The following is a 22843-nucleotide window of genomic DNA, read 5'->3' as shown; positions in this document are numbered from 1 at the left end:
TTGGTGGACTGAGGATAGGTCCGTAAGAGCAGCTCTACTCATGGCAAGGGTCAGGTCATCTATTTTAATGGAATAATTACAGCGGCTGCTTTTGACCAGCCGCCGCCGGACATCGAGTATGGTTGGGCCACCAAGCTCATTTCTCTCGGAGTTATTAGGTCAGGTGAGGCCACACGCCATGACCTACCACCGGATCAAGGTGGAGAGGCAGTGGCTCAGTATATTTTCCTTAGGTAAGCTGGATGTGACACCAGTATCTTTACGTTTATTTTCGTGACAGTTTGACGCATGTTCATTACCCTGCACTTTTGGGTGTCATCTGTAAAACCAGTCATATTTCATCACTTTCCTTAAGAGGGAATCTGTGATGTCGATCCACAGTTTTATTGCAACTGAAAAATGTCTTTGATTTAGTAGAATGTATGTTGACTGTAACTGCAGCTGGTTGTATACGAGACTTTGTAGAGATGATGCATTTTCAGAAGTAAATATAATGAACATATTCTGCCACAAAAAATAATGAAAACAGAATCAGATGGTCAAAAATTAGTTGGCGTGTAATCAGCAGTAGATTTCTGAATTCCTGAAGTCCATACTAAAAACGTTTTAGTTAGACATAGAAAACGTACACTCTACCCTCTGCCAGACGTAAAAAGTAATGTTGACACTGACTCCTGAGGACAAGTAAGTGGTGCCAAGTAAAAAGGAATGCCTTCCGCCAGTTTCTATGGACTACGTCCTTGTGTAGGCACAACAGATTCTTCATCTTCGTCACCCTGTTCAGCTGCCGACGAGCATATTGCAAAATGCTGGCAGAAGAAATAAGCAACAGGACGTTATTGCTGAATCCAGTTGTGGTTCATGTATGGCTGGGCAGTTACGACGAATTCACAGTGTTTCGACGGTTTGTTTATCATATATATTATAAGAAAACTATGGTGGCAGTGAAACACGGACTCGCTGAAAAATATACATTGATACTAAGGTAAGTTCGAGATTGAAAACTGGACACTCAACACAATGTTTTGTTTACGTTTTCTATGAGGGAGTCGATGCAGATAGAGGAACGTATCACAGTGGCCCCCTCACCACTGTAGGGGTAGGTGGTCATTGGGAAACGTTTGGTGTGATTTACATAAACTATTACAGGAAGGAGAGAATTTCTACACTCGTGGGGTCCCATCTCTTGAATTTTAACATATAACATTTTGACAGTTTTTATTTGTTTTCATCGTTCATTTATTGCATTCACCCACAATTATGCCATTACAGTAGTTCTTCCTGTCTTTCCTTAAAAGTTTCATGTTTAAGTTCATATTATGACCTCAGGTTGTTAGATTTCGGAGAAATATGACCTCACTCTTCTCGTCTCTGACCTTCCCTTTAACCCGGTTCTCTTAATTAAGATATTCATGGAATCCCTTGGTGTATCGGTTGCATGCCTAAGTTCGAGTCCTGGGTGCGATAGCTCCACTCGTTGGTCGAGATAATGGGTACCTCACCCAGGCTAGGCCTAATATATATATATATATATATATATATATATATATATATATATATATATATATATATATATATATATATGCTTGAAATCTCTATCTACTCAGGTATTTTATTTTTATATTCTTCGGTATGATTATTTTGCTTCCACGTACTTATTTGTGGGTTAACTGACTGACGCTAAGAACAAAAACTGCTACGGTCATCAGCATTTCAATTTTTATGTGATAATTTCAGTAAAATCAAAATATCTTTATGATCTCAGTTTATTTGCGTTAGACCTATGATTTCAGTGAATATTGAGAACACTTTTTCGAAATTAAAGATGGAAAGTAATCTCAGAGACTGAAACAACGTTTATAGGTTAAGGTGACAATTTGCCATACACTAGCATAAGGAAAGTAATTGATTATTTATGAATACTTCCTAATAGGCAAGAATGCTCTTATGGAAGTAGGACGTAGTTAACAAGGAAAACAAGCTTGTTGACCTTGGGAACTGCACTTAACACGAGCACCTGACGCACCAAAGCTGACTGCAACACACAGGAACACCTACGTGTCAGTCGTAAAAACAACATTTCATGCAAAATTTGGTCTCAGGCTTATGTCGCAGAACTATCGTACGTCAGAGTGATGATTTACGTACTCAGGAGGAGAATTATTGCACTAATAGATTGTCTAATAGTTAGAGGTGGTCATACCATGTATGGAAATAGTCATATTCAAGGATGAAAATGATCGTGCTTATAGTTAAGATAACGACTGTAATCATGATAGTACATAGAAAGGACAGACAAAACGGGAACTAATCATATTCCCTGATAAAGACTATGGAACCCATTGGTAAAATTATCGCACTTATGGGAAAACTGATCGTACCCTGAGGGGTGAAAAGATTCATGTTAATATACTTATGGCACTAGTGTTGAAGTGGTAGTGAGTAGGGACTGGTGAGGAGTGTGAGTTTGTCGTGCAGGATGGTCGTGCGAGACGACAGAGTGAGTGATAGGGTTGTGTGTGTGTGTTGGTGTTGTTATGGACAGGGCGTGGCTGGCTCCACTTCCCTCCTGTACATGCTACTACACACGTCTACATGGGCCCTACTTTACTCCATGCCTGCCACCACCACTCCTACCACTCTCACCACGCACCTTTACTTATACGATCCCTCCCATCACTCGGCTCGTCCCACCACCAGTACACGACCCCTCCCACTACCACAGTACAGTAATCCCTCCCCCCACCACTACGCGGCTTTCGCCTGCATTATTCTTTAGCAAAAATGTATACAATGTAATCAATGTAGGGCTGGGTATGAGTGTGGGTTGCGGGCGTAGGACAGTCGAGGTGGGCGTGGCTGTAGAAATAAGTTGGGCAGGGCTGTGCTGGGCGGGGCAGGGCTGGGCTGGGCGGGGTAGGAAGCTACGGGGCCGGGGACCTGTTGCTGACAGCGTGAGGCCCAACACGTGAGGCTCAGTGACATTACCCTAATTATGTTGTTTTTTCCTCCCATACCCTAGCCAGGCTTCTAAGCCTTCACTCCAGCCTGGCCCTCAGCCTTCACCCCAGTCAGGCCCCCAGCCTTCACCCCAGTCAGGCCCCCAACCTTCAACCCAGTTAGGCCCCCAGCCTTCACCCCAGTCAGGCCCCCAGGCCTCACCCCAGCCAGGCTTCTAAGCCTTCACCCCCAGCCAGGCCCCCGGCCTTCACCCCTTACCCCTGGCAGATCTCCGTTCCTCAACCCAGCTCTTACTCTATCCAGGCATCCAGCCCTTACACCAGTCAGGCTTCCAGCCCACCCGTCATGCTTCCAGTCCACCCGTCATGCTTCCAGTCCCCAGCCCTCACCTCTGCTAGGCCCCGAACTCCTAGCCCTCACTCAGGCCTGGCAGCCCCAACCCTCACCCAGCAATACCGTCCGGCCCCCAGACCTCACCCTTGCCAGGACATCCGTGCCCAGCGTTCACCACTGCCAGGTCCCCAGCCCCCAGGACTCACCACTGCCAGATCCCCAGCCCGCAAGACTCACCCCTGTAATACCTTTCAGCCCTCAGCCCTCACCTCTGCCAGACCCCAGGTAAGCCCTTAACCTACACCCGAACAAGGCTCCCAAACCCTACCCCCACTAGGCCTGGTTCCTCAGCTCTTATCCCAGAGAGACCTCCTAGCCCCCAGCCCTCATCCCAAAGAGTCACCTAGTCCTTACTACAATCTGCCCCTAGATTTCACCTTAGCCAGGCCCCCAGCCCCAAACCTCGCCCCAGCTAGATGTACAGCACCCAGCCCTCACCTTAGCCACCTCCCCAGCTCAGCCCAGTGAGACCTTCCAGACCTCACCCCTGTCAGGGCTAGCTCCCCCAGCCCTCCTCTGACCAGGGCTAGCTCCCTCAGCCCCCCATCCGCCAGGCCTGGCTCCTGAGGTGTCTACGTGTGAGAGTAACAAGGCCTCTCTCTACAAATGGCGTGGCAGGACATTTTTTTTTTTCTTTTCTCGGTATTTTGGACCGGCCGCCGACGACCCTTACTCAAACCTCACCATCCACCTCAGTACAACCCCATGCCTCACGTAACCCCACACCTCACGCACACCAACCCCTCACGCGATCGGTCACGAGGTATGGACTGTATATAAGGGTGAGAGGCGGGACACACGCCATCACAGGGCCTCTGCGCATCACAAGGTGAGGGAGGAGACGAGGAATGACACCAGCACTGGAGTCCTCAAGGTGGATCCCGCGATGACGACGGTACCAACTTAAGGGTCAGGTCAAAGGCCAGCTCTCAGTACCCAAGGGTCGTGCTCAAGGGTCGTCCCGTCGTGCGCAAGAGGTTAAAGAAAAAGAAAACGATGTGCAGTGGACTATGTAAGCAAATAAACCTGTGTCCAGTACAGAGACAAGTGGTACAGGACGTGAAAGAATTGTGCTGTGGAATCTCATTTGACTCAGGATTATCAGTAGATGTGAAAAACTAACTAAAGCTGCTTCGAAACGTAAACAAATTTGTGGTTTTGAAGATCTACTTATTAATACAAAAAGAACCGAGATATGAATGAAAGATCGTTGGGTTTCAGGATTCAGTTGCTGTTTCAGGACGAAACGAAACTGCTAGGAGTTTAGATAAACACTCGTTGTTTTGATACGAACCGAAGCACGAACGAAGCATCTTTACATTCGAGATATACCTGTTGTTTCAGGACGAAACGGAACATGGACAAAATATCTCTTGGCTCGTAAATTCATAATACGTTTCAGGAAGGATCTCAGATTCAGAAAGATGGGAGACAGAGATGGTATCTAAGGCAGTGTTGACAATATGCTCTTGTTGGGTTTGGCAGTGTTGTCAATATTCTCCTGTGAGGTCTTAGGTCTTCTGCAGGGTTGGAGATGACGCTCTTCCCTCCTTCCACAGGAATTTTAATACAGGATTATTGACAGATGAACCGAACCGGTGTTGTAAGTAAACTGAAGAGGTTCACTAGAATCACGGAACCGGGTTATTAGGTTCACTAAAGCGGCGTGGTAAGGATAACTGAAGTGGTGAACTACGTTTAGTGAAGCGGTTATTAAGTTCACCGTAGTTGTTCATTGCGTTCACTGAGGCGGTGCATTAGGGGATTGCAGCGGGTTTTCAAGCTCTCAGAAGTTGTGTATAAGGTTCACTGAAGCGTTGTACCAGGACCACTGAAGCAGGGAGCCAAGTACAATGAAGCAGTGTATTGGATTCACCGAAGCGGCGTATAAGGTCCACGAAAGTAGTATATCAGGCTTATGAAAGTACCAGACCAGACTTTGTATTCCTCTGTATTCCTTTAACTCGCGGTATATTTACCGAACAATTTACATGATATTTTGTCGATTTGTTGATAACAAAGCAATCACTAGTGTTTGCTTAGATTGAATGATCAGAGATTCAGTTGTTCTGTTGTAATAAATGGACTGCAAATGTGTGGCAGATTGCACATTTTGGTGTATATAACTGTGTATATATTTGCTGTTTCTTTATTAGACGTGAGTTGATATGTATTGCTGTGGTCAGTGAAAATAACTAACTATAGCTTCACTGGAGGGGTGTATTAAGCTCATTCAATTGCTATGTTAGGTTCACTGCAGCGGTGTGTTAGGGTCACTGAAGCGGCGCATTAGGTTCACTTACACAGTTCGTTAGGGTCACTGAAACAGTGTATCAGATTCACTGAAGCGGTGTATTTGGGTCATTTGAAGCAGTGTATTAGGTTTGCTGAAGTTGTGCACCATACTCAGTTTTGAATGATGAATTGCTGTTTTGTATATTTATATCACTTTTTTTCCCCCCTTATTTTCAAGGTCGGAACGTTTCACTTTATTTGCGTTGGAGCATCGGAATGGTTTAGAGTCGACGCTTCGAAGCCTTTAAAGCATTGCAAACGAGAATCGAGTCCCTGAAGCACTGTGCTTTCGAAGCACTAAAGCACAGAGGGCTCGACACTCCGAAGCACCGAGACATTGAAGCACCGAGGCATCGAAACACTCGATAACTCACAGGGCCACAGGACGGTGGAGTCTCGCCTGAAGGAGAAACTAGAAGCATGAGTGGAACGAAAGGCGAGGAGGACCTGGAGGAGGTGAAGAGCCCCCGCTCTCGTAGCCCGGCTATAGGGGTGTCAGGACTACTCAGAGACCACCAGAAGGTACGTTACACATGTTACTCGTGATGAACGCAACACATATTCAGACGCTGTGGATGTTACCATTCATAAATGTGGGTCTGACAGTCCGGAGTAATGGTCTGGCAGTATACCCATACTGAATCTGTTTTTAAGCTATGTATGTGCCTATCTGATTATGTTAATAATGATAATGATAATAATAATGATAATGATAATAATAATAATAATAATAATAATAATAATAATAATAATGATAATAATGATAACGATAATAATAATAATAATAATAATAATAATAATGATAATAATAATAATAATAATAATAATGATAATAATAATGATAACGATGATAATAATAATAATAATAATAATAATGATAATAATGATAATAATAATTATAATAATGATAATAATAATAATAATAATAATAATAATAATCTGTATTTCAGTCCCTTAATTTCGCAAATATGACTTACGTTTTTGTGTGCTCGATTTTAAATTTGAACCAGTTGTGAACTTTTTTCCTCTTACTGATAAACTGCTCTCTTACTTCTCTTGAAACACCTTCATTTCATTGTCGATTAGATCACAAGACTTTGTAGAACATATAATTATATGTATATTTGCATGTACAGTATATGATACTTGCTTACTGTATACTGGAAATCTTGTAGGGGGGGGGGGGATATCGTTTAAAGCAGGTGTTTGTGGTATATGTGGTAGGGTGTGGTGGTGGTGCGGGTGGAAGGGTGTGTTGGTGATGAGTGGGATAGGGTGAGGTGGTGGTAAGTGTGGTATGGTGTGGTGGTGAGTGTGGGAAGATTTGGTGGTGAGTGTGGTAGACGGTGGTGTTGACTGTGATGGGGTGTGGTGATGGTGAGTGTGGTAGGGTGCGGAGGGTAAGTGTGGTAGGTTGTAGTGGTGAGTGTGGCAGAGTGTGGTGGAGAGCGTAGTAGGATGTAGAGGTAGTGGTGGTGGGGTGTGGTGGTGAGTGTGGTGGTTGGTAGAACGTGTGTGGTAGAAAACAGGATGTGCGTGAATCCAATACATTAGGCGTGTATGTGGCGTGGTGTAGGGGCGGGCCGGGAGAGAGAGAGAGAGAGAGAGAGAGAGAGAGAGAGAGAGAGAGAGAGAGAGAGAGAGAGAGAGGATAATGAGTAGGTGTGGAATTAGAGATCGTCCCTTACGTTGTAAATCTACGATGGTGGGTCCTTTCGTCAAATTATGATTTACATTGTGATATTCAAGAGGCGAAACTTCGTAGCCTAAACGAACCGTAAACAAAGGGTGTTCATAAGTGCAGGAGAGCTCAAACACATGCAATCTAACTCCCCAAATCAGTGACACTACTTATAAGAAGTTCTGTAGTAAGATATGATTTCTTAGATTTTTATAGCGTCACGCATAAAAGATCCCCTACATTTTTTTTTTTTAATTCTTATTTTCATAATTTATGAATTAGACGACAGATCCATCTCATAGATACCTAGAGTTACAGCTTCGTTATGATATATTACAAAAAAAATCGGGTATTCGGTTTGATACGTTCATCGTTAGGCAAATTATCTGTGCTTTGCAAATTAACTCTTTGAACATAAATTTGGATAACAACCTTTACTAAAATCATAAAGTCACAGGTCATTAAAAGCCTCTGTTTTACAGACAAGAAACTCGCTGACAGACTAACCCAGATTCTAACCCAGATTCTGCAGCTAAAATAATATAGCTATAGACTTAAGTACATTTTGCGAACATAACGTTTACACTCATGCTAAACTCACTTTATGAAGAAAATCTGAGGTTTTCCTATCCTAATTAACAACAACGAAATTCTTTTTGCACTTCCAAAACCTCATGTCTCCCGTGGAAAACATCGTTATCCTTTACCGACCCATATTTCTTGAACAAGAAAGTCTTGGAAGACATGAAGCCGAATGGTTAGTGTTTCGTAACTTTTTCACGCCCGAAACGACAGTTTGATTGCTTTAACTTACGTAACAAGGCTGTATCCCTGAGGTGTTTAGACCAGCATTTGAGACGTTTAAACTCCTAAGATGACAGTTTTGAATAGCTTAAGCTACACAAACCACAATGATGCTAGATCATCATTTGAGACATTTAAACTGATAGGATGACAGTTTTAAATAGCCTAAGCTACACATGCCACAATGATGCTAGACCAGCATTTGAGACGTTTAAACTGCTAGGATGATAGCTTTGAATAGCTTAAGCTACACGAACCACAATGATGGTAGGTCAGGATTTGAGACACTTGAACTGCTAGGCCAGCAGTTTTGAGTAGCCTAAGCTGCACATACGACAATGATGCCGTTTTCCTGAGATGTTTAAACTCCACAGACGAGAAGTTTAAATTTCTGTCTCGGTTCAGCGGCCTCATAGCTGTTGTAATAAAGCCGTGCATGTGAAATATTTAAACTCTAAAGCGCTCTTAAGATGATTTATTAGGGAACTAACTCGCTAAAATAGATTAGATATCTGGATCGCTGGATTGAATGCGATTCCTGCAAACAAACTCAAGCTTGTCCCACCGCTCCGAAAATGTTATTCTTTTTTGGGTCCTTATTGAGAAATGCCTCAGCGGCAGTGATAAGGTCGTGCGCCAAAGATATTCAAAATGTACGCCAGAGACACTGTAAGTTTCTCTGGGACTGAACACGTTTCAGGGATAACGACCACGTTCCACACTGTATAGGTATTTGTCCGTATCTCACGCAAATGACTACGTGATCATGCGACCTTTCTTCGTTCCTGGCGCTGCCTTGCTGACGTGGGAGGTGGCGATAGAGAGAAAATATATATATATATATATAAAAGCATATTTCACGTGCTATTGGTAACATCACACGTGAGAAGACATCGACGAAAATCCCACCTTACTCTGCTCCTGGGTGGAGTTTACCCTCCTACCTGCAGAAGACCCGCTGATTATATCAGGTATATAAGCGTTTTCGTATGTAATTCTTGAGTTTAAAAGGAAAAGATTTTTGGTCTAATGAAATGAAAAAAAAAAAAAACTCCCTGAACAATAAATACATTACCTGCAATTTTGGTCATTTTTGTGATGGTAATAGATTTGCTTAAAGACCTATGGTTTGGGATTCTTTATCATTCTAAATTCGAATACAGGATAAGGTTTATGTTCAGGGCTATTGAAGCTTGTAAATACGTAATTAATTGTTACATTTTAAAAGTTTTTTTCATTGTTCGGTTCGAATATATTGGGTCTATGTTTTCTTGGCGACGAATAATGAGATATTTTCTTTGAGTCTTTTAAGCATAGAAGCGTTTTACTATATCATATTTAAGTTTTGAAACAAAAAGTATTTTGGTATAAAAATTTTTGTAATTTTCGTGAGGGTGAGAGATTTGCTTGGAAACCTCAGTATAAGGACTATTTTTCATGCTGAATTCGAATATGAGAGTCAAATGTATATTTGTGGACATTAAAGCCTTTAAATAAGTAACTAATCGTTCCTGTTTTAGGAGATTTTCTAATTATTCGGTTCGCATATATTTGATGGCTTTCGGCTTTTCAAAGCAATTATATTTTCTGTAATTATATGAAGTATAGGAGCGTTTCCGTATGTATTATTTCAGTTTTCAGAGAAAAAATATTTTATGCTTAAAAATTCCCTGGGCTATTACCTGCAGATTATGTTATTTTTGTGATGGTAATAGATTTGTTTGAAAACCTATGTAATGGGATTATTGAGGATGCTGAATTGGAATATGGCGTCAGAATTTATGTTTTGGATCATTAAAGCTTGTAAATAAGTAATTGATTGTTACCTATTAGAAGATTTTTTGATTATCTTATTCGTATTTATTGGGTGTGTGTCTTCTTGGCGACGAATAATGGGCTATTTTCTTTGAGTCCTTTAAGCATAGAAGCGTTTTATTATATCATATTTCAGTTTTGAAAGAAAAAGTATTTTGGTCCAAAAATTTCCCTGAACTATTACCTGGAATTTTTTGCAATTTTGTGAGGGTGATAGATTTGATTGGAAACCTCAGTGTAAGGACTATTTTTCATGCTGAATTCGAATATGGGAGTGAAATGTATATTTGTGGACATTAAAGCCTTTGAATAAGTAATTAATCGTTCCTCTTTCAGAATATTTTCTAATTATTCGGTTCGCATATATTTGATGCCTTTCGGCTTGGGAAAGTAATTATAAGTTATTTTCTGTAATTATATAAAGTATAGAAGCGTTTCCATATGTAGTATTTTAGTTTAAAAAAATTTAGGGGGGGTTTCAGAAAATTTCCTGGGCTATTACCAGTAAATTTTGGTATTTTTGTGATGGTAATAGATTTGTTTGAAAACCTACGTATTGGGTTTATTGAGGATGCTGAATTCGAATATGGGGCTAGAATTTATGTTCGGGATCGGTAAAGCTTGTAAATAAGTAATTAATTGTTACATTTTAGAAGATGTTTTGATTATTTGGTTCGTATTTATTGGGTCTGTGTTTTCTTGGCAACGAATAATGAGATATTTTCTTTGAGTCCTTTAAGCATAGAAGCGTTTTACTATATCATATTTCATTTTTGAAACAAAAAGTATTTTGGTCTAAAAATATCCCTGAACTATTACCTGGAGTTTTTGGCAATTTTGTGAAGGTGATAGATTTGTTTGGAAACCTCAGTGTAAGGACTATTTTTCATGGTGAATTTGAATATGGGATTGAAACATATATTAGTGGACATTAAGGCCTGTAAATAAGTAATTTATCGTTCCTATTTTAGAAGATTTTCTAATTCTTCGGTTCGCTTATATTTGATGCCATTCGGCTTCGGAAAGTAATTACAAGTTAATTTCTGTAATTATATAAAGTATAGAAGCGTTTCCGTATGTAGTATTTTAGTTTTAAAAGATAATTGTTTTTGGGGCTAAAAAATTTTGCAATTTTTGTGATGGTAATAGATTTGTATGAAAACCTATGTATTGGGTTTATTGAAGATGCTGTATTCGAATATGGGGTTAGAATTTATGTTCGGGACCGTTAAAGCTTGTAAATATGTAATTAATTGTTACATTTTTGATTATTCGGTTCGTATTTATTGGGTGTGTCTTTTCTTGGCAACGAATAATGAGATATTTTCTTTGAGTCTTTTGCGGATAGAAGCGTTTTACTATATCATATTCAAGTTTTGAAACAAAAAGTATTTTGGTCTAAAAATTTCCCTGAACTATTACCTGCAATTTTTGTCATTTTTGTGAGGGTGATAGATTTGCTTGGAAACCTCAGTGTAAGGACTATTTTTTATGCTGAATTCGAATATGAGAGTCAAATGTATATTTGTGGACATTAAAGCCTTTAAATAAGTGACTAATCGTTCTTCTTTCTGAATATTTTTTACTTATTCGGTTCGCATATATTTGATGGCTTTCGGCTTTTTAATGCAATTATAAGGTACTTTTTGTAATCATATAAAGTATTGACGCGTTTCCTTATGTTTCATTTCAATTTTAAAAGAAAATTTTTCTATGCTAAAAAATTCCCTGGGCTAATGCCTGCAAATTTTGCTCATTTTGTAATGGTAATAGATTTGCTTGAAAACCTATGTAATGGGATTATTGAGAATGATGAATTCGAATATGGGGCTAGAATTTATGTTTATGATCATTAAAGCTTGTAAATAGGTAATTAATTGTTGCGTATTAGAAGATTTTTTTTTTATTATTTTATTCGTATTTATTGGGTCTGTGTTTTCTTGGCGACGAATAATGGGTTATTTTCTTTAAGTCCTTTAAGCATAGAAGCGTTTTACTGTATCATATTTCAGTTTTGAAAGAAAAAGTATTTTGGTCTAAAAATTTCCTCTGAACTATTACCTGGAATTTCTGACAATTTTGTGAGGGTGATAGATTTGTTTGGAAACCTCAGTGTAAGGACTCTTTTCATGGTCAATTTGAATATGGCATTGAAACATATATTAGTGGACATTATGCTCTGTAAATAAGCAATAAATCGTTCCTATTTTAGAAGATTTTCTAATTCTTCGGTTCGCTTATATTTGATGGCTTTCGGCTTGGGAAAGTAATTACAAGTTCTTTTCTGTAACTATATAAAGTATAGAAGCGTATCCGTATATAGTATTTTAGTTTTAAAAGAAAATTTTTTGGGGGCTAAAAAATTCCCTTGGGTATTACCTGCAAATTTTGCTATTTTTGTGATGGTAATAGATTTGTTTGAAAACCTATGTATTGGGTTGATTGAGGATGCTAAATTCGAATATTGGGTTAGAATTTATGTTCGGCACCGTTAAAGCTTGTAAATATGTAATTAATTGTTACATTTTAGAAGATGTTTTGATTATTCGGATCGTATTTATTGGGTGTGTCTTTTCTTGGCAACAAATAATGAGATATTTTCTTTGAGTCTTTTGAGAATAGAAGAGTTTTACTATATCATATTTTAGTTTTGAAACAAAAAGTATTTTGGTCTAAAAATTTCCCTGAACTATTACCTGCAATTTTTGTCATTTTTGTGAGGGTGGTAGATTTGCTTGGAAACCTCAGTGTAAGGACTATTTTTCATGCTGAATTCGAATGTGGGAATGAAATGTATATTTGTGGACATTAAAGCCTTTAAATAAGTAACTAATCGTTCCTATTTTAGAAGAATTTCTCATTATTCAGTTTGCTTATATTTGATGGCTTTGGGCTTTTGAAAGCAATTATAAGGTATTTTGTGTAATCATATAAGGTATTGACACGTTTCATTATGTTGGATTTCAATTTTAAAAGAAAAATGTTCTTTGTTAAAAAATTCCCTGGGCTAATGCGTGCAAATTTTGCTCTTTTTGTAATGGTAATAGATTTGCTTGAGAACCTTTGTAATGGGATTATTGAGAATGATGAATTGGAATGTGGGGCTAGAATTTATGTTTTGGATCATTAAAGCTTGTAAATAAGTAATTGATTGTTACCTATCAGAAGATTTTTTGATTATCGTATTCGTATTTATTGGGTCTGTGTTTTTTTGGCGTCGAATATTGGGTTATTTTCTTTGAGTCCTTTAAGCCTATAAGCGTTTTACTATATCATATTTCAGTTTTGAAACTAAAAGTATTTTGGTCCAAAAATTTCCCTGAAGTATTACCTGCAATTTTTGTCATTTTTGTGAGGGTGATAGATTTGTTTGGAAACCTCAGTGTAAGGACTATTTTTCCTGCGGAATTCGAATATGGGAGTGAAATGTATATTTGTGGACATTAAATCCTTTAAATAAGTAACTAATCGTTCCTATTTTAGAAGATGTTCTAATTATTCAGTTTGCATACATTTGATGGCTTTTGGCTTCTGAAAGCAATTATAAGATATTTTCTGTAATTATCTTAAGTATTGACGCGTTTCCTTATGTTGGAATTCAATTATAAAAGAAAATTTTTCTATGCTAAAATATTCCCTGGGCTAATGCCTGCGAATTTTGTTGTTTTTATAATGGTAATAGATTTGCTTGAAAACCTATGTAATGGTATTATTGAGAATGCTGAATTCGAATATGGGGCTAGAATTTATGTTTTGGATCATTAAAGCTTGTAAATATGTAATTAATTGTTACCCATTAGAAGATTTTTTGATTATTTTATTCGTATTTATTGTGTCTGTGTTTTCTTGGCGACGAATAATGGGATATTTTCTTTGAGTCCTTTAAGCCTATAAGCGTTTTACTATATCATATTTCAGTTTTGAAACAAAAAGTAATTTTGTCTAAAAATTTCCCTGAACTATTACCTGGAATTTTTGGCAATTTTGTGAAGGTGATAGATTTGTTTGGAAACTTCAGTGTAAGGACTATTTTTCATGGTGAATTTGAATATGGGAGTGAAACATATATTAGTGGACATTACGGGCTATAAGTAAGTACTTTATCGTTCCTATTTTGGAAGATTTTCTAATTCTTCGGTTCGCTTATATTTGATGGCTTTGGGCTTGGGAAAGTAATGTTAAGTTATTTTCTGTAACTATATTAAGTATAGAAGCGTTTCCGTATGTATTATTTTAGTTTTGAAAGAATTTTTTTGGGGGGCTAAAAAATTCCGTGGGCTATTACCTGTAAATTTAGCTATTTTTCTGATGGCAATAGATTTGTTTGAAAACCTATGTATTGGGTTTATTGAGGATGCTGAATTCGAATTTGGGGTTAGAATTTATGTTTGGGACCGTTAAAGCTTGTAAATATGTAATTAATTGTTACCTTTTAGAAGATGTTTTGATTATTCGGTTCGTATTTATTGGGTCTGTGTTTTCTTGGCAACGAATAATGAGCTATTTTCTTTGAGTCTTTTGAGATTAGAAGCGTTTTACTATATTATATTTCAGTTTTGAAACAAAAATTAATTTGGTCTAAAAGCTTTTGTCATTTTTGTGGGGGTGATAGATTTGTTTGGAAACCTCAGTGTGAGGACTATTTTTCATGCTGAATTCGAATATGGGAGCGAAATGTATATTTGTGGACATTAAAGCATTTGAATAAGTAACTAATCGTTCCTATTTTAGAAGATTTTCTAATTTTCTAATTATTCAGTTTGCATATATTTTATGGATTTGGGCTTTTGAAAGCAATTATAAGGTATTTTCTGTAATTGTATAAAGTATTGACGCGTTTCCTTATGTTGGAATTCAATTTTAAAAGAAAAATGTTCTATGCTAAAAAGTTCCCTGGGCTAATGCCTGCAAGTTTTGCTCCTTTTGTAATGGTAATAGATTTGCCTGAAAACCTATGTAATGGTATTATTGAGAATGGTGAATTCGAATATGGGGCTAGAATTTATGTTTTGCATCATTAAAGCTTGTAAATAAGTAATTGATTGTTACCTATTATAAGATTTTTTGATTATCTTATTCGTATTTATTGGGTCTGTGTTTTCTTGGCGACGAACAATGGGATATTTTCTTTGAGTCCTTTAAGCCTATAAGCGTTTTACTATATCATATTTCAGTTTTGAAACGAAAAGTATTTTGGTCTAAAAATTTCCCTGAACTATTACCTGGAATATTTGGCAATTTTTTGAGGGTAATAGATTTGTTTGGAAACCTCAGTGTAAGGACTATTTTTCATGGTGAATTTGAATATGGGATTGAAACATATATCAGTGGACATTACGGGCTGTAAATAAGTAATTTATCGTTCCTATTTTATACGATTTTCTAATTCTTCGGTTCGCTTATATTTGATGGCTTTGGGCTTGGGAAAGTAATTACAAGTTATTTTCTGTAACTATACAAAGTATAGAAGCGATTCCATATGTAGTATTTTAGTTTTAAAAAAAAAAAATTGGGGGGGAAAAAAATTCCGTGGGCTATTACCTGTAAATTTTGCAATTTTTGTGATGGTAATAGATTTTTTTGAAAACCTATGTATTGGGTTTATTGAGCATACTGAATTCGAATATGAGGGTTAGAATTTATGTTCGGGACCGTTAAAGCTTGTAAATATGTAATTAATTGTTACATTTTAGAAGATGTTTTGATTATTCGGTTCGTATTTATTGGGTCTGTGTTTTCTTGGCAACGAATAATGAGATATTTTCTTTGAGTCTTTTGAGGATAGAAGCGTTTTACTATATATTTCAGTTGTGAAACAAAAAGTATTTTGGTCTAAAAATTTCCCTGAACTATTACCTGCAATTTTTGTCATTTTTCTGAGGGTGATAGATTTGCTTGGAAACCTCAGTGTAAGGACTTTTTTTCATGCTGAATTCGAATATGGGAGTGAAATATATATTTGTGGACATTTAAAGCCTTTAAATAAGTAACTAATCGTTCCTATTTCAGAAGATTTTCTAATTATTCAGTTTGCATATATTTGATAGCTTTGGGCTTTTGAAAGCAATTATAAGGTATTTTCTGTAATTATGTAAAGTATTGACGCGTTTCCTTATGTTGGGATTCAATTTTAAAAGAAAAATGTTCTATGCTAAAAAATTCCATGGGGTAATTCCAGCAAATTTTGCTCTTTTTGTAATGGTAATAGATTTTGCTTGACAACGTATGTTATGGGATTATTGAGAATGGTGAATTCGAATGTGGGTCTAGAATTTATGTTTTGGAACATTAGAGCTTGTAAGTAATTAATTGTTACCTATTATAAGATTTTTTGATTATCGTATTCGTATTTATTGGGTCTGTGTTTTCTTGGCGCTGAATTTGAATATGGGATTGAAACATATATTAGTGGACATTACGGGTTGTAAATAAGTAATTTCTCGTTCCTATTTTAGAAGATTGTCTAATTCTTCGGTTCGCTAATATTTGATGGCTTTCGGCTAGGGAAAGTAATTACAAGTTAATTTCTGTAATTATATAAAGTATAGAAGCGTTTACGTATGTAGTATTTTAGTTTTGAAAGATAATTGTTTTTGGGGCTAAAAAATTCCGTGGGCTATTACCTGCAATTTTTGTAATTTTTTGTGATGGTAATAGATTTGTTTGTAAACCCATGTATTGGGTTTATTGAAGATGCTGAATTCGAATATGGGGTTAGAATTTATGTTTGACACCGTTAAAGCTTGTAAATATGTAATTAATTGTTACCTATTAGAAGATGTTTTGATTATAGTATTCGTATTTATTGGGTCTGTGTTTGCCTTGCTGACGAATAATGGGATATTTTCTTTGAGTCCTTTAAGCATAGAAGCGTTTTTCTGTATCATATTTCAGTTTTGAAACAAAAAGTATTTTGGTCTAAAAATTTACCTGGAATTTTTGGTAATTTTGTGAGGGTGATAGATTTGTTTGGAAACCTCAGTGTAAGGAGTATTTTTCATGGTGAATTTGAATATGGGATTGAAACATATATTAGTGGACATTACGGGCTGTGAATAAGTAATTTATCGTTCCTATTTTGGAAGATTTTCTAATTATTCGATTCGCTTATATTTGATGCCTTTCGCCTTAGGTAAGTAATTATAAGTTATTTTCTGTAATTATGTAAAGTATAGAAGCGTTTCTGTATGAAGCATTTTAGTTTGAAAAGAAAGTTTTTTGGGGGGCTAGAAAATTCCGTGGGCTATTACCTGTAAATTTTGCTATTTTTGTAATGGTAATAGATTTGTTTGAAAACCTATGTATTGGGTTTATTGAGGATGCTGAATTCGAATATGGGGCTAGAATTTATGTTCGGGACCGTTAAAGCTTGTAAATATTTAATTAATTGTTACATTTTAGAAGATGTTTTGATTATTCGGTTCGTATTTTTTGGGTCTGTGTTTTCTTGGCAACGAATAATGAGATATTTTCTTTGAGTGTTTTGAGGATAGAAGGTTTTACTATATTATATTTCAGTTGTGAAACAAAAAGTATTTTGGTCTAAAAATTTCCCTGAACTATTACCTGCAATTTTTGTCATTTTTGTGAGGGTGATAGATTTGCTTGGAAACCTCAGTGTAAGGACTATTTTTCATGCTGAATTCGAATATTGGAGTGAAATGTATATTTGTGGACATTAAAGCCTTTAAATAAGTAAGTAATCGTTCCTATTTCAGAAGATTTTCTAATTATTCAGTTTGCATATATTTGATAGCTTTGGGCTTTTAAAGCAATTATAAGGTATTTTCTTTATGTAAAGTATTGACGCGTTTCCTTATGTTGGGATTCGATTTTAAAAGAAAAATGTTCTATGCTAAAAAATTCCCTGGGGTAATTCCTGCAAATTTTGCTCTTTTTGTAATGGTAATAGATTTTGCTTGACAACGTATGTTATGGGATTATTGAGAATGGTGAATTCGAATGTGGGTCTAGAATTTATGTTTTGGAACATTAGAGCTTGTAAGTAATTAATTGTTACCTATTATAAGATTTTTTGATTATCGTATTCGTATTTATTGGGTCTGTGTTTTCTTGGCGACGAATAATGGGATATTTTCTTTGAGTCCTTTAAGCATAGAAGCGTTTTGCTATATCATATTTCAGTATTGAAGGAAAAAGTATTTTGGTCTAAAAATTTTCCTGAACTATTACCTGGAATTTTTTTCAATATTTTTAAGGAGATAGATTTGTTTGGAAACCTCAGTGTAAGGAGTATTTTTCATTGTGAATTTGAATATGGGATTGAAACATATATTAGTGGACATTACGGGCTGTAAATAAGTAATTTATCGTTCCTATTTTGGAAGATTTTCTAATTCTTCGATTCGATTGTACTTGATGGCTTTCTGTTTGGGAAATTAATTATAAGCTATTTTCTGTAATTATATAAAGTATAGAAGCGTTTCCGTATGTAGTATTTTAGTTTTAAAAGAAAATTGTTTTGGGGGCTAAAAAATTCCGTGGGCTATTACCTGCAAATTTTGCTATTTTTGTGATGGTAATAGATTTGTTTGAAAACCTATGTATTGGCTTTATTAAGGATGCTGAATTCTAATATTGGGTTAGAATTTATGTTCGGGATCGGTAAAGCTTGTAAATAAGTAATTAATTGTTACATTTTAGATGATTTGATTATTTGGTTCGTATTTATTGGGTCTGTGTTTTCTTGGCAACGAATAATGAGATATTTTCTTTGAGTGTTTTGAGGATAGAAGCGTTTAACTATATCATATTTCAGTTTTGAAACAAAAAGTATTTTGGTCTAAAAATTTCCCTGGAATTTTTGTCATTTTTGAGGGTGATAGATTTGCTTGGAAACCTCAGTGTAAGGACTATTTTTCATGTGGAATTCGAATATGGGAGTGAAATGTATATTTGTGGACATTAAAGCCTTTGAATAAGTAACTAATCGTTCCTATTTTAGAAGATTTTCTAATTATTCAATTTGCATATGTGTGATGGCTTTGGGCTTTTGGAAGCAATTATAAGGTATTTTCTGTAATTGTATAAAGTATTGACGCGTTTCCTTATGTTGGATTTCAATTTTAAAAGAAAAATGTTCTATGCTAAATAATTCCCTGGGCTAATGCGTGCAAATTTTGCTCTTTTTGTAATGGTAATAGATTTGTTTGAAAACGTATGTAATGGGATTATTGAGAATGGTGAATTCGAATATGGGGCTAGAATTTATGTTTTTGATAATTAAAGCTTGTGAATAAGTAATTAATTGTTACCTATTATAAGATTTTTTGATTATCGTATTCGTATTTATTGGGTCTGTGTTTTCTTGGCGACGAATAATGGGCTATTTTCTTTGAGTCCTTTAAGCATCGAAGCGTTTTACTATATCATATTTCAGTTTTGAAACAAAAAGTGTTTTGGTCTAAAAATTTCCCTGGAGTTTTTGGCAATTTTGTGAAGTTTATAGATTTGTTTGGAAACCTCAGTGTAAGGACTATTTTTCATGGTGAATTTGAATATGGGATTGAAACATATATTAGTGGACATTACGGGTTGTAAATAAGTAATTTCTCGTTCCTATTTTAGAAGATTGTCTAATTCTTCGGTTCGCTAATATTTGATGGCTTTCGGCTAGGGAAAGTAATTACAAGTTAATTTCTGTAATTATATAAAGTATAGAAGCGTTTACGTATGTAGTATTTTAGTTTTGAAAGATAATTGTTTTTGGGGCTAAAAAATTCCGTGGGCTATTACCTGCAATTTTTGTAATTTTTGTGATGGTAATAGATTTGTTTGTAAACCCATGTATTGGGTTTATTGAAGATGCTGAATTCGAATATGGGGTTAGAATTTATGTTTGACACCGTTAAAGCTTGTAAATATGTAATTAATTGTTACCTATTAGAAGATGTTTTGATTATCGTATTCGTATTTATTGGGTCTGTGTTTGCCTTGCTGACGAATAATGGGATATTTTCTTTGAGTCCTTTAAGCATAGAAGCGTTTTTCTGTATCATATTTCAGTTTTGAAACAAAAAGTATTTTGGTCTAAAAATTTACCTGGAATTTTTGGTAATTTTGTGAGGGTGATAGATTTGTTTGGAAACCTCAGTGTAAGGAGTATTTTTCATGGTGAATTTGAATATGGGATTGAAACATATATTAGTGGACATTACGGGCTGTGAATAAGTAATTTATCGTTCCTATTTTGGAAGATTTTCTAATTATTCGATTCGCTTATATTTGATGCCTTTCGCCTTAGGTAAGTAATTATAAGTTATTTTCTGTAATTATGTAAAGTATAGAAGCGTTTCTGTATGAAGCATTTTAGTTTGAAAAGAAAGTTTTTTGGGGGGCTAGAAAATTCCGTGGGCTATTACCTGTAAATTTTGCTATTTTTGTAATGGTAATAGATTTGTTTGAAAACCTATGTATTGGGTTTATTGAGGATGCTGAATTCGAATATGGGGCTAGAATTTATGTTCGGGACCGTTAAAGCTTGTAAATATTTAATTAATTGTTACATTTTAGAAGATGTTTTGATTATTCGGTTCGTATTTTTTGGGTCTGTGTTTTCTTGGCAACGAATAATGAGATATTTTCTTTGAGTGTTTTGAGGATAGAAGGGTTTTACTATATTATATTTCAGTTGTGAAACAAAAAGTATTTTGGTCTAAAAATTTCCCTGAACTATTACCTGCAATTTTTGTCATTTTTGTGAGGGTGATAGATTTGCTTGGAAACCTCAGTGTAAGGACTATTTTTCATGCTGAATTCGAATATTGGAGTGAAATGTATATTTGTGGACATTAAAGCCTTTAAATAAGTAAGTAATCGTTCCTATTTCAGAAGATTTTCTAATTATTCAGTTTGCATATATTTGATAGCTTTGGGCTTTTAAAAGCAATTATAAGGTATTTTCTTTATGTAAAGTATTGACGCGTTTCCTTATGTTGGGATTCGATTTTAAAAGAAAAATGTTCTATGCTAAAAAATTCCCTGGGGTAATTCCTGCAAATTTTGCTCTTTTTGTAATGGTAATAGATTTGCTTGACAACGTATGTTATGGGATTATTGAGAATGGAGAATTCGAATGTGGGTCTAGAATTTATGTTTTGGAACATTAAAGCTTGTAAATAAGTAATTAATTGTTACCTATTATAAGATTTTTTGATTATCGTATTCGTATATATAGGGTCTGTGTTTTCTTGGCGACGAATAATGGGATATTTTCTTTGAGTCCTTTAAGCATAGAAGCGTTTTACTATATCATATTTCAGTATTGAAGGGAAAAGTATTTTGGTCTAAAAATGTCCCTGAACTATTATCTGGAATTTTTGGCAATATTTTGAAGGAGATAGATTAGTTTGGAAACCTCAGTGTAAGGACTATTTTTCATTGTGAATTTGAAACATATATTAGTGGACATTACGGGCTGTAAATAAGTAATTTATCGTTCCTATTTTGGAAGATTTTCTAATTCTTCGATTCGCTTATATTTGATGGCTTTCTGTTTGGGAAATTAATTATAAGCTATTTTCTGTAATTATATAAAGTATAGACGCGTTTCCTTATGTAGTATTTTAGTTTTAAAAGAAAATTTTTTCGGGACTGAAAAATTCCGTGGGCTATTACCTGCAAATTTTGCTATTTTTGTGATGGTAATAGATTTGTTTGAAAACCTATGTATTGGGTTTATTGAGGATGCTGAATTCGAATATGGGGCTAGAATTTATGTTCGGGATCGGTAAAGCTTGTAAATAAGTAATTAACTGTTACATTTTAGAAGATGTTTTGATTATTTGGTTCGTATTTATTGGGTCTGTGTTTTCTTGGCAACGAATAATGAGATATTTTCTTTGAGTGTTTTGAGGATAGAAGCGTTTTACTATATCATATTTCAGTTTTGAAACAAAAAGTATTTTGGTCTAAAAATTTCCCTGAACTATTACCTGCAATTTTTGTCATTTTTGTGAGTGTGATAGATTTGCTTGGAAACCTCAGTGTAAGGACTATTTTTCATGCGGAATTCGAATATGGGAGTGAAATGTATATTTGTAGACATTAAAGCCTTTAAATAAGTAACTAATCGTTCCTATTTTAGAAGATTTTCTAATTATTCAGTTTGCATATGTGTGATGGATTTGGGCTTTTGGAAGCAATTATAAGGTATTTTCTGTAATTGTATAAAGTATTGACGCGTTTCCTTATGTTGGATTTCAATTTTAAGAGAAAAATGTTCTATGCTAAATAATTCCCTGGGCTAATGCGTGCAAATTTTGCTCTTTTTGTAATGGTAATAGATTTGTTTGAAAACGTATGTAATGGGATTATTGAGAATGGTGAATTCGAGTATGGGGCTAGAATTTATGTTTTTGATAATCAAAGCTTGTAAACAAGTAATTAATTGTTACCTTTTATAAGATTTTTTGATTATCGTATTCGTATTTATTGGGTCTGTGTTTTCTTGGCGACGAATAATGGGCTATTTTCTTTGAGTCCTTTAAGCATCGAAGCGTTTTACTATATCATATTTCAGTTTTGAAACAAAAAGTATTTTGGTCTAAAAATTTCCCTGAACTATTACCTGGAGTTTTTGGCAATTTTGTGAAGTTTATAGATTTGTTTGGAAACCTCAGTGTAAGGACTATTTTTCATGGTGAATTTGAATATGGGATTGAAACATATATTAGTGGATATTACGGGCTGTAAATAAGTAATTTCTCGTTCCTATTTTAGAAGATTGTCTAATTCTTCGGTTCGCTAATATTTGATGGCCTTCGGCTAGGGAAAGTAATTACAAGTTAATTTCTGTAATTATATAAAGTATAGAAGCGTTTACGTATGTAGTATTTTAGTTTTGAAAGATAATTGTTTTTGGGGCTAAAAAAT

At 35.5% G+C, this 22843-nt stretch overlaps 1 protein-coding gene across 1 annotated transcript in view; it reads left to right on the top strand.

The window, feature by feature from the left end:
* Positions 1-648: 648 nt before the first annotated feature.
* The window catches only part of LOC139750731 (transmembrane channel-like protein), a 60479-nt gene continuing 38284 nt past the window's right edge, over positions 649-22843 (top strand). The window contains exons 1-2 of the mRNA XM_071665412.1: positions 649-985; positions 5828-6171. Of these exons, the coding sequence (XP_071521513.1) occupies positions 6070-6171 (102 nt within the window). The 5' untranslated portion in view covers positions 649-985; positions 5828-6069. The remainder of the gene's footprint in view (positions 986-5827; positions 6172-22843) is intronic.

This window comes from Panulirus ornatus, chromosome 10 (genome assembly GCF_036320965.1).
Source record: "Panulirus ornatus isolate Po-2019 chromosome 10, ASM3632096v1, whole genome shotgun sequence".
NCBI classification, from domain to species: Eukaryota; Metazoa; Arthropoda; class Malacostraca; order Decapoda; family Palinuridae; genus Panulirus; species Panulirus ornatus.
Note: the sequence above shows the minus strand (reverse complement) of the source record. Positions and strands in the feature narration are given on the sequence as shown.